Below are 12,956 nucleotides of genomic sequence, written 5' to 3'. Positions count from 1 at the left end.
GGTTGGATTGTTTCTTTAAGATCAAACATCGAGCCGTGGGAGTGACAGGAGATATGATCTGAAGAGCTGGAGAGGAGGAGGAGGGCGAGAGCAGAGAAAGAGGAGGAGTATATTGTTCCTGCAGTGCCGAATAGTGAGGCACGTCATGTCGTCATCTCTCTCTTCGTCTCCCCATCTTCTCACGCCTCCCTACTGCTTGGGGGCATGATGACTTTCCCATGTTCAAGGAGTGTTTGTGGGGCAGGTTCTCCCAGCACACACCCCAGCAGTATGGGGGGTAATGGGATCCAGAGCTGCAGCAAGGCTTCCCTCTCCCTCACAGGCCCCCCTGGACTCCACCCCAGTGTCTCACCTCTGGCCCCACAGGAATGCTCCCTACACTCCTTTATGGGTGAGATCCATGTGGTGGTAGAGGAGTGTGTGTATGGATGGATGGATGGAAGGGATCTAGGGTGACAGGTCTCTAAACATTGCCACTTTTGATGTGGAATCCCTTTTCTGATTGTGCAATTGATAGTGTATGTTGTGAAAGACAGAGCACATTGATGGTTTCCATGGGAACTGGCCAGAGTCCCATTGAAGACATGGAATTTTCCATCTCTCTCACTCTACTCTCTCGCAGTCTATCTCTTTCACTCTCTTTTCCTGCCTCACTCTTGTTCTCCATTTCTCTCTTTCATTCTTTCTTTCTTTCTCTCGCTCTCTCTTTCTCTCTCTCTCTCTTCCTACCTCTCTCTCGTTCTCATTTTCTCCTTCTTTCTCTTCTGTGCCAATGGAGAGATTACTGTGAGGAACGACTGTGTCAGTGATCGGACCTATTCCCAAAGCAACATTGTGCAAGGCTCCCAGTGCACTTTGTCCTTAATTGCTTCAATGAGGCAGTGGATATGCATTTACGAGTCTCGTGGAGGAAGATGTCTTCCCGACGTCTTGTAGAAGGGAGCCTTGCTTCAGATAACTGGGATTAGCAGCAGGCCATTTTGTCTGAATGCTCTCCTCAGAACTCAGATCTGTATCCAGGCAAAGAGTGAGTTGAACAATTTGTTGCATCTGAAGATCTCTGGGAATTCAAAAACCCATTTTGTGCAACGTTCCCAGCCATAAATCAACTCAACTATCTGGTGAGAATCCTCCCTGAGAATCCCCCTCCGAACATGCTGAGAAGGTGACGCTGGAAGAGGAGGTTTCTAAGGCTTTGCTATTTGCAAGAGAGTTGACAAAGGATCACCTGGGGCCTCAGTATTTCATGCATAGAAGAGATTGAACTCACCCCCACCTCCACCCCCTCTTCTTGGGAAACTTGCATAAACCAAGCCTTCTGTTTTCGAGGGAGCGAGAGAAAGAGAGAGGAGAGGTGGGGAGACAAAAAAGCCTCTCATTTTAATGGTTCCTCTCTTTTGATGGAAAAGTTCCGTTCGAGGCACTCGGTGGGGATCTGGTCAGGTGGCGACGGCGGGCCAGGCGGCGCAGGCCGTTTCACTATTAATTAATAATGCGGGAGGGTCCATTCAGCACTATGCAAATAGTCTAGGGCTCTGCTAGAGACCAGGAGAAAGGAGACAAAGATCCGGCCCTACATTTCATATGCAGAAGCATGTAAGGGTCAGCACAGCAGGGGCACTCCATAGGAAACACCAGCTTCTCCCCAGGGCAGCCTACAGGATAATGGTGGAGAAACAAGCTCATTAAGGGAGATTATGGCCTCCTTCTTCCACAGAGACACCAAGCACTCCTTGCCCCCCCCCACCCCCCCTCTCCCTGGTCTCTTGTCCCATTCTCTTTCAATTTATATAAAGACGGGGTTGGGGAACGAAACAGATAGGCCTGAACGTGTCTGATGATAATCAGATCTATCCTACTTTACTGGAGTCATCCTGAGAGAGACCATGCCGTGTGGTCAAACATGGTCGAAGAGACCTGCTGCAACATGCATGGAGATGTGGCTTCGACAGCAGTTAGTGTGACCGTGACCTAAACTAGTGGGTCACGAACCCCTGAAGTCCAGCCGGGTTAATAGGCAAGATGGAGTAACACATTGTATCCGTTAGAACTCATCAGGTTGTCAGTTATCCTGTTTGGACACTCTTGGGCTCCCCAAGCACTTGATTAGAGTGTAGAGTACAGTGTAAATAGGTTTCTCCTGTCGGTAGGGAGAGACAGTCGTTAGGTATTGCCCTCTCAAATCTGCCCTCGTCATTTTCTTCCTGAATGCCTGTTGGATGGAGAGTTGGAGAGTCCCTTAGCTTCTCTAGTGACCCACCTGCCATGCAGTCTACTGGACTGCATGGCAGAGGTCCTTCATCTCTATTACCAGTGTTTGTTAACTGAAAAAGCTTCTGATTTGATTAGTCAGAGCATCCAATAAATTGCCCTCCTCCTTCTCCTCCACCCAATGATCCTCTCTCTGTCTCCGTCCGCTCCAACTCCATTGATGTCTTCAGCATCCATCCTTGAGGCTGGAGGAAGCTTTCTCACAGTGTGCACACAGGAATGTGATACACCGTGTGTCATAGAATGGTATTTCCTGAGCTAGCCTCACTTCACTGTGGTAATCAACACCTCATCTGAAAGACTGGGAGCAGTTGGCCCATACATCCACCATAAGGCCAAGGAATTCATTTGTAGACGTTGCATTTGTCCTAACAAGTCTCTGATTTGAGCCTCTACCTACTTGTACAGTTGAAGTCGGAAGTCATTAAAACTCATTTTTCAAAAACTCCACAAATTTCTTGTTAACAAACTATAGTTTTGGCAAGTCTGTTAGGACATCAACTTTGTGCATGACACAGGTAATTTTTCCAACAATTGTTTACAGACAGATTATTTCACATATAATTGACAAATAATATCACAATTCCAGTGGGTCAGAAGTTGACTGTGCCTTTAAACAGCTTGGAAAATTCCAGAAAATGATGTCATGGCTTTAGAAGCTTCTGATAGGCTAATTGACATCATTTGAGTCAATTGGCCTACCTTCAAACTCAGTGCCTCTTCGCTTGACATCATGGGAAAATCAAAAGAAATCAGCCAAGACCTCAGGAAAAAAATTGTAGACCTTCACAAGTCTGTTTCATCCTTGGGAGCAATTTCCAAACGCCTGATGGTACCACGGTTCATCTTTACAAACAATAATACGCAAGTATAAACACTATGGGACCACGCAGCCGTCATACCGTTCAGGAAGGAGACGCGTTCTGCTTCATGGAGATGAACGTACTTTGGTGCGAAAAGTGCAAATCAATCCCAGAACAACAGCAAAGGACTTTGTGAAGATGCTGGAGGAAACAGGTACAAAAGTATCTATATCCACAGTAAAACGAGTCCTACATCGACATAACCTGAAAGGCTGCTCAGCAAGGAAGAAACCACTGCTCCAAAACAGCCTTAAAAAAGCCAGACTACAATTTGCAACTGCACATGGGGACAAAGGTCGTACTTTTTGGAGAAATGTCCTCTAGTCTGATGAAACAAAAATATAACTTTTGGGCCATAATGACCATCGTTATCTTTGGAGGAAAAGGGGGAGGCTTGCAAGCCGAAGAACACCATCCCAACCGTGAAGCACGGGGGTGGCAGCATCATGTTGTGGGGGTGCTTTGCTGCAGGAGGGACTGGTGCACTTCACAAAATAGATGGCATCATGAGGGAGGAAAATTGTGGATATATTGAAGCACCATCTCAAGACATTAGTCAGGAAGTTGAAGCTTGGTCGCAAATGGGTCTTCCAAATGGACAATGACCCCAAGCATACTTCCAAAAATGGCTTAAGGACAACAAAGTCAAGGTATTGGAGTGGCCAACACAAAGCCCTGACCTCAATCCTATAGAAAATTTGTGGGCAGAACTGAAAAAGCGTGTGCGAGCAAGGATGCCTACAAACCTGACTCAGTTACACCAGCTCTGTCAGGAGGAATGGGCCAAAATTCACCCAACTTATTGTGGGAAGCTTGTGGAAGGCTACCCAAGTTAAACATTTTGAAAGCAATGCTACCAAATACTAATTGAGTGTATGTCAACTTCTGACCCACTGGGAATGTGATGAAAGAAATAAAAGCTGAAATAAATCATACTCTCTACTATTATTCTGACATTGCACATTCTTAAAATAAAGTGGTGATCCTAACTGACCTAAGACAGGGAATTTTTACTAGGATTAAATGTCAGGAATTGTGAAAACTGAGTTTAAATCTATTTGGCTAAGGTGTATGTAAACTTCCGACTTCAACTGTATGTTAGGAGATATTTTCTTAGGGGATGGACATTATCCACGAGGAATAACATCTGAGGTTTGGAAGTAAAGTAAATGTTAGTGGCTGGTGTTTTTGAGTTTGACCTGAATGTTGTTCTCATGACATGAGAAGTCTCCCTGAGCACAGCTGGGGTTTCTGGGTAAAGATGCCTCGGTCAGCTGTTTATCCAATCTTATCGGTTGAATCCTGTCTAGAAACAAAACACAACAACAGAAAGCCAGGGATGAGGGATTCTAACTGGGCTCCAAACGAAAGCTGCCAATTCATATTCTTCCAGTTCGGAGGGGTCTGCGTCCTCCCACGCTAAGCCAGAGTGCTGTTGCTCAAGTCTCTGGGTCGCTGTGGTGCAACACTGAAGCAAGTTGTTACAGGATCCAACCGTTAAGGAGGATTCCTGTTTTTGTTTCTGGCAAATCACTGTGCCTTTGGGGCTGTGCTGTGGTGACCCAAACTCCTTTCGTCTTTCAGGGTTTCTTTTTTTCAGTTGGAGTAGATCTGCTTTTATGGAACCTGCTAAGATAAGAGTGTCAGATGAGTAGTTCCTTGGAAAGGAACTTTGTCTTTCTATGCTGCAGTAGTAAGCATACTGCAATACAAGTCAAAGTTCACAGTTGTGAAGCTTGTAGTGCCTCGTCTCTCTAACCCATGCTAGTTTACAGTCTAACTAAACGTCTGTGAATGTTGTGTTGACAACCTGGCCCTCTCCATTAGTGGTAAGAAACGGCGTAATGCCAGGCCCCAAAATTATGTTTGTCTATGACCTTAATGAATCAATAGGGCCCAGCTCCTCAAAATGTAACCTAGTAAGGAAAATAATAAAACACTTTACATCTGTATAGAACACAGGCTTTTGATTTGTTGCACTAGACATCATTTTTTAAACTTTTTGGCTGTTACTCAAGTTTAAATGTGTATACAGTGCATCTCACCCACCCAGGAGTTGGCCCTGGTGAGCATGGCAGGCCAGGCAGGCAGGCTGGGTGAGCAGAGTGGAATGGAGAGGAGGCCTGGGGATGGATGCTGTGGAGGGGGAAGGAGGGGGAGAATGGGCCATTGAGCGGGGGTGAGAGGCCTGAAGGCCGGGCCAGCCAGCCGCTGCTCGCAGGGAGCTTTCCGTCGCAGGCGTCCCCACTCAGGCTACATACACTGTTTATCTTCTGCACGAATATCAATGAGGCTAGCCTAAAATACAGCCATTCTTCCCCCACTACACGCAGCAGCCACCACTGACCCAGCAGCCCCAGAGTGACAGGCTCCGTCGGCTGCACGCGTATGCCCCTTGTTCTGCAACAGACCTGTCTTGTCCTCCGGGGGCCAACAATCTGCTTGCTGCCCACTGCTCCACTTAGGCCCCTTGCTTATTTTGTGTGTTTGTGAGTGTGCACACATATAGGCTTACAATAGGTCCATGTATGCCTTTGTCCTTGTTTTCACTATAGAAAGCTCTGCTGTTAAAGTCGTGATGTAATGCTCTGGGTTCTCTGCCCTCGTTCCTGTTGGCTGGAGGTTGTCTTTAATAAATCGGCCCGTGGCAGTGGCCCAGCAGCTAAAGCAGGGGTGTATAATAAGTTCATTTATTTGTCAACACTGAGCCACATGAGAAAGCGCCTGGCTCCGCACGTTAAAAAGACTGCTATCAAAGGACCTGCATCTTTGATTTGGAGAGAGAATAAAGAGAAAAGGAAGCACTCCCCTTCAGAGCCACACGCACAGTTTGCTTCTGCTGTGGAGTATGGCAATATGTAAATGTGCCGGCTGTTTCTCTATGGCCCTGTCCACTCCTCAAGCCCATAGGTGGTCCGGCTACAGTGCAATAGCTGTGGGGGTAGGTGGGAGGGCGACATTTTTCTTCGTCCAAAAACTCTAAAGGGTCAGACTAGAGAGCAATGTGCAGCAGAGCATTGTCCCCCCCTCACACCCGCTCCTCCCTCCTTGTCCCTACTCTCCACTGCCCCCCCATCCCCCCCCACCCCAACCACACTCTTTGTACAGCCGTCGGATTGAATTGGTATCAGTGGAGAGGGTCTATTGCCTGGTCTCTCAATTGGGTGTGATGAGGTGATGATTTCAGACAATGGAGCCACACACTTTCCTGCCTCTCCTCTCTCAGGCCTGCCGCTGGCTGCACTCAATCAATATGCAAATAAATAGGAGTGCTGCTAATACAGGTCACTGGCTGTTGAAGCAACATGGAGCTGGGCATGTGTGTCACCTCAACCAGCTTGTTTCTGGGAAGAAGGGACAAAACTACAGGAAAAGAGAGATAGACAGTAGAGTGATAGGGAGAAGGAATTGCAACTTGGAGCCGACAGACTTAAAGGAGTAGAATGATTTTTTTCTCTCTCTCCCTTCCTGGTCTCCTGGCCCATTCACAAGCTGTCTTATTTGCATTATGAATGACAGTGAGGGGAGCTAACAAGGCTATTGGTCTTTGAGACGCTCGCCTGCGACCACACGTGGAAAAAAGGACCTACAGCAGTGAGCATTGGCAAAGGGACTGTGGATCTTTATTCCACCCTTTCTAAGCGCTATGGGGCTTTTTTTCAGCCAGCGCACGGTTTACTCAGGAGCTGGAAGAAAAGGTGCCAGACCAGGGAAGGTGACTGGGGCAGAAGGGTGGAGGAGCGGGGGGGGGGGGGGGGGGGGGGGGGGGGTTGGAGTTTTGCCTTTCAGCTCTTTTACAACCCTCATTACACAGGGCCCTGGTCATTAGTGGGAGCCAGAGCTAAAGAGGATTATTTATGACCGCCAGATTAGCCAATCAGATTGTCTCTAGGGGGAGCGTACTGTCTGTACCCCTATTGTGTCCCTTGAAGAAAACTATTCAAGTCTCACTCATTAAATGTAGTGGCATTTGATGGCTCACCTGTAGTGTGTGTGTGTGTGTGGTGTGTATCTCTGGAAGTGTGAATCAGTGTAAAGGTGTTTGAACTGGGGATATGTTCCTCTAAAATGGACATGTTTTAAAGCTGCTGGGTACCTTTTTGAAGGCGGTTTTACCTCTATAGAACTGTTTCTGAGCAGATCGACAAACGCTTCCTCCAATATAGCCATTTAGCCTTAGAGTACAACTTTTTCATGCGTGTGTATTTGCCTATGACTCATCAGCGTGTTTTTTTTTGTCCTCTAACAGACTTCAACTTCGCAATGTACCCCCCGTCCATGATCGCCACAGGCAGTGTGGGAGCGGCTATCTGTGGCCTCCAGTTGGACTCGGGTGACCAGTCACAGTGGGGGGACAGTCTCACAGACCTGCTGGCCAAAATCACCAACACTGAAGTGGTGAGTGAGCTGTCTTTCTATCCAAATCTGATTTAAGAGAATGCTCTTTCAAATGTTAATTACATTTTTTCGGGGATATTTTCTCAGCCTGATCAGTAGAGTAAGAGCACAGGTCTATTTACGGACTCTTTCTCAGAAGCATTATTCAGTTGGGTATATCTGAGTACCTGCATTTACAGTAAAGTTCATTTGAAATATGTGAGTCAAAGTTGAACCACAACTAAGTCTTTGATCCATTCAGACAATCAGCATCTCCAACAAATTATTATTTATTTTTTATTGGGCCAATTGTGCACCGCCCTATGGGGCTCCCAATCACGGCCGGATGTGATACAGCCTGGATTCGAACCAGGGACTGTAGTGACGCCTCTTGCACTGAGATGCAGCGCCTTAGACCGCTGCGCCAGCCCGTACAGAAATACCTCACCCATTGATTTACGATTGATAGACAGCCTTTGACTGGGTCTGTCAATCGAAACGTAGCTCACGTTCCACCTAATTCATCCCAAAAGGTCACATGCCACGTCTGCGTGGAGTTGCTATGCAAAGGTAGGGAAATGTCATCCTGTGGTTTCCCCCTTCAATCCAGGTTAGTTTCCGACAGCCCAGGCAGCAGCCCACGCCTGATTATAAAAGAGCTGTTAATCCACATAAACTGGGGAAGCAGAGCCAGGCCGCCCTATGTGTGGTTCTGGGGGTAGAGCAGCACTGTGGTGGAGGTGCGCACAGCTCAGTCCAAACACAGACATCCAGGCTGGGCCTCAGCTGGCTCCTGCGCCTGGCTTTCGTCAGAAGGAGAGCGGGCGGAGCTAGCTGGGTTAGCTGCGGGGGTGGGGGAAGGGTCTGCAGGATGGGGGTTGGTGGGGGTGGTTAACAGTGCTGTCATTTAAAACAGACTCCCTGATGTCAGGCGCTAACCTCGTCTGTCGGTAGCATCCTAACATTCCTGGATCGTGTGTTGTGGGCATTCCTCCTGTGAGGCCGGACTGAGTGACCTGAGGGCTACCTGCTCTGTCCTGAATGAGGGCTGCCTGCTCTGTCCTGAATGAGGGCTGCCTGCTCCGTCCTGAATGGGGGCTGCCTGCTCCGTCCTGAATGGGGGCTGCCTGCTCCGTCCTGAATGGGGGCTGCCTGCTCTGTCCTGAATGGGGGCTGCCTGCTCTGTCCTGAATGGGGGCTGCCTGCTCTGTCCTGAATGGGGACTGCCTGCTCTGTCCTGAATGGGGACTGCCTGCTCTGTCCTGAATGGGGGCTGCCTGCTCTGTCCTGAATGGGGCTGCCTGCTCTGTCCTGAATGGGGGCTGCCTGCTCTGTCCTGAATGGGGGCTGCCTGCTCTGTCCTGAATGAGGGCTGCCTGCTCTGTCCTGAATGGGTGCCTGTAATGCCAGTCCACCCTGCTGTGGCTTGGGGGAAGAGGAGACCTAGGGGGGGTGGGGGGCCGAGGCTGCATGGGCCTCTGTTCTGGCTGGCCCTCTCCGGCTAAACTTACCGCCAGACAGAGCAAGAGACAGACTCTGAGCTTCACAAGGCCTTTCCCGCTGTGGGGAGAGGAGGATAGGAGGGGAGAAAGCTGTTGAAGTGTGAAAAGGGACACCAGGGAAGCATGGCCAGTGTCCCGCCTCACTTGCGATGATTACCCCCTCTCTCTCATGCCCAATAATGCATCTCTGCTGAAGTCTTGCTCCGTAGCCGAGGAAAAACAAATAGCTGGCCTAAGCAGCACAGGCCTCTGTGTGTGTGTGTGTTGGGACCCAGGGCTGTGAGGTCTGAGGCAAGGGAGTTGACTGCCGGCTCCATGATCAGTTCCTCACATTCCTGGATGCAGACAGGCCATGGATTCAGAAAACACCAGAGCCGGGAAGCCCTTGTGATGCAACGTATGCCACGAGTCCGAGGAGCTTTAGCACAACGCTGCTACAGTAGACTGGTCTGCCAGAACAGCATTTTTGGAAAGAAGATGCTTGACGATGACTTAGCACTGCTCTGTCTATGCTCTCGCTATAACAGAAAAACAGGAGTTGGTGATTGCTGGCTGTGTCATTTCACACACAGCCCACCTTTTCCAAGCTCCGCCACTTAATGCTTCAATCCTAATGGCTAACGCCACCTCAATGATCGATTTGAACGCAGTCGTCAGTATGGTACGAAACGGGAGTCTGAAAGTGCACACACATTTGGTTTGGCACGCCGGCTGGGGAGATGGGACGAAGATGACCAGGCAAAAATATGAAGTGAAGCCTGGCTGCCGATGCCTAAGCCGCCCCTTGGCACCCCACTGTCATCTGTGGTATCCAGAGCCGGTGGTTTTCAGAGAGGACATGCGATGGGGCCAAGTCACCGCCTACCGCCGCCCAGAGGAATTTGTGTATAGCCTTAGATACACCTGGTGTGGCACAGAAAGCAACCAGCCGGGCACAGCAGCCGGTTAGTGAGACTTCACGCCAAGCCATGATGGGCAAGAGGCTGGCACGGAGGAAGAATGAAAACTGTGTTTCTAGGAGGTTTCGATTCGTTGGGATTCCTGTAAGACCTGAGGGATTCTCTGTCGCTGGGGTTTTGCTTTGCTGACGTCTACGGTGCTACCGTCTGCCATTTGGTGCGTCTGTTTTGATTCTCAACATCCAAGAAGCCGGAAGCATTGCTAGCGAAAGGTAGGACTATAGAAAGTGGTTTGACAGAAAACATACTGTAGGTCCGTTAATCTGAAACATCCATTGAAGCTCAATGCGCAGAAGGTCCTTCTCTGTTCTAGCACACAGCAGGCTGAGACAGGAAGAGAGGAAGGGGGAGACGGAGGGGCTAGAATACTGTTTCCTCGTTTTTGTCTGCTTTTCTTGGCAAGCGTCCCCTCTCCCTCTCTCCCATTCATCTTTTCTCTCAGAGTAGCTCACCAGGACACAGGAAACACACACACACACACACCCCTGTCCTCCACAGCCCCTTCATTCTTTCCCTGACCCCCTCTCTCCCTTTTCTTCCCTTCCTGCACCCTCCACTCATCATCCAGCCCTCATGACTCACATTGAGATCTTCTCTTAGCCAAAGTTATTTCTAATTTAATCTGGAATTTGTGTATATTGAACAATGATGTATCTATTAGTGTGGGTGTCACTCTTAGAACTATAGCCAAAGGGAATGGGATAGCACCTTGTGATGCTCAAACATGACATTGCTCAACATGGGGTCATGGGTCATGGGTTCTACATCAGGTCATGGGTTGGGCATACCCTCCAGGGTATGGCATGACACGCCTCCTAAACACACAGCATGCTGTCTGAGCCTCGGTCTCGGCACAGAGTAGCACTGCCTAGTGTGGTACAGTAGTTAAAAAATTCCACGGTTTCACACATTTTTTCCTCTGGTTTTAGCGGTCTGCTCGACTTCCTCCTTCGGGCGCTGTGACGTCACAGTGGATGCCCGTGGATAATCCGAGCAGCCTGGTTCCTCCTCACATGGCTGTTTGATTTGACTGTCAAAATCATCTTTAATGATATGGCTGTCATTGGGTGGAGTTCCGTTTCAGTTTCAAGTTTTAACGTGCACAAGTACAGTGAAACGCCTTTCTGGTAGCTCTGAACCCAACAATAAAGTCAACAATATCAATGTAGGACTAAAAACAACATAAGGTAGAATAAAAACACAGGAGGAATAAAAATAAGAAGAACATGAGATGTAAGCATACTATATACAGGGTCAGTCAGTTCCAGGACCATATTTACAATTAAAAAATATATATTTTACCTTTATTTAACTAGAAAAAAATCTTATTTACAATGACAGCCTAGGAACAGTTCAGGGGCAGAACGACAGATTTTTACCTTGTCAGCTCAGGGATGTGATCTTGCAACCTTTCGGTTACTAGTCCAACGCTCTAACAACTAGGCTTCCTGCCACCCCATGTGCAGGGATCCTGGAGTGGTAGGGGTAGATACTGTATGTATAGGGGTAAGGTGACTAGGCATCAGGTATATGATAAACAGAGTAGCAGCAGTGTATATGATGATTGTGAGTGGATGGGCGTGTGTGTAGAGTCAGTATAAGTGTGTGTGTGTGTGTGTGTGTGTGTGTGTGTGTGTGTGTGTGTGTGTGTGTGTGTGTGTGTGTCAGTGAGTGTGTAGGGCCCTGTGAATGTGCATAGAGACAGTATAAATGTAGAGTCAGTATAAATGTGTGTGTGTAGGGCCCTGTGAGTGGGCATAGAGACAGTGCAAAAATCGAATGCAATGGTCAACTAGCCATTTTGTTAGTGATTTAGCAGTCTTATGGCTTGGGGATAGAAGCTGTTCAGGAGCCTGTTGGTGTCAGACGTGAATTAAGGGGTGGCAGTGGGGGAATGGGGACTCAGGATTGGGTACAAAATTCCTACTTTGTTCCAGCGCTGCCTTCCTTAGTATCTAAATACCTAAAAACCAATCTGAAAACAATATTGGTGTTTCCAGTAGTCACACATTGAAGCCATTAAAGGTTCTCAAATGAAGCCTGTGGGCCTTGGCATTAGGTCCAATCTGCAGCTATAAAGAGCAGCAGAGAGGGGAATGTCTTTTAAGAAGTTAAGGCCTGCATTCTTGCGGTAAAACACAAACATGTTTTGTGCTTTTTTTTCTTTTTTTCTTTTTTACAACTAATGGGGCACATGTTGGTGGGAAGTTGGGGACCCCTGGAGCAGATTATGGGGATGCTGGTCGACGGTCGGGTTTCCTCCAGGTCAGACGCCTGAGGCCCCCTCAACATGTTAGTGCTCTTACAGCCCCACTCCTAGGCCCACTAACCCTGCCCTCACACAGCCTTCTCACATCTGTCCCCATCCAGGGTCACTAGAGGTAGAACATCGAAGAAATGTCTTAACTGTTATTTAGTTATGCATTGAGCCCATTGATCTGATACATTTGCCTTGTCCTCAATTGGGCCCAAATACAGAATCATAATAATATGCTCAGTTAATCTAGCCTAAGTAGTGCATTATAGATGTGGCGTTCGTTAGCTCAAGGCTTTTCCTGGAGATTTTGGCATTGTGACCTTTGACACGGTGACCTTTCGTCACTCAGCCGTGTTCAACTCCTGAGGAGCAATTCCCATGTGATAGGTCTCTGTTCTCATTTCACCAAGGCAGCAGGCAACACTTGCCCAGGCCCAGGCCCAGAAGCCATATAAACCAGGTTCAAACAGTGGCCCATCAGGTTTAAATTACCTGTAAATGTCAAAGGAATGTTCCCCTCTCCATAAGCTTCTGGCCATGGGGCTCTCTCAGTCATATTTCCCACAGCCACCCCTGTGTGCTTAAAGGCCCAGTGCAGTCAAAATGCAGTTTTGCCTGTGTTTTCTATCACATCGGAACAACAGCTGATGAAACTAAACGCTGTAAAAGCGTGAGAACATTTGATCAGTGTTTTTTTTCCTGATAGTTCCTGTTTGAAAATACAATC

At 48.2% G+C, this 12,956-nt stretch overlaps 1 protein-coding gene across 2 annotated transcripts in view; it reads left to right on the top strand.

The window, feature by feature from the left end:
- Nucleotides 1–12,956, top strand: part of LOC115152238 (G1/S-specific cyclin-D2) — a 218,028-nt gene that overhangs the window by 199,273 nt on the left and 5,799 nt on the right. For both annotated transcript variants that reach the window (XM_029696885.1, XM_029696884.1), the window contains one exon: nucleotides 7,384–7,532. In XM_029696885.1, the coding sequence (XP_029552745.1) occupies nucleotides 7,384–7,532 (149 nt within the window). The remainder of the gene's footprint in view (nucleotides 1–7,383; nucleotides 7,533–12,956) is intronic.

Source organism: Salmo trutta, chromosome 17, assembly GCF_901001165.1.
Source record: "Salmo trutta chromosome 17, fSalTru1.1, whole genome shotgun sequence".
Taxonomy (NCBI): Eukaryota; Metazoa; Chordata; class Actinopteri; order Salmoniformes; family Salmonidae; genus Salmo; species Salmo trutta.
The sequence above is the reverse complement of the archived record's forward strand: the minus strand, read 5'-3'. Positions and strand labels throughout refer to the sequence as shown.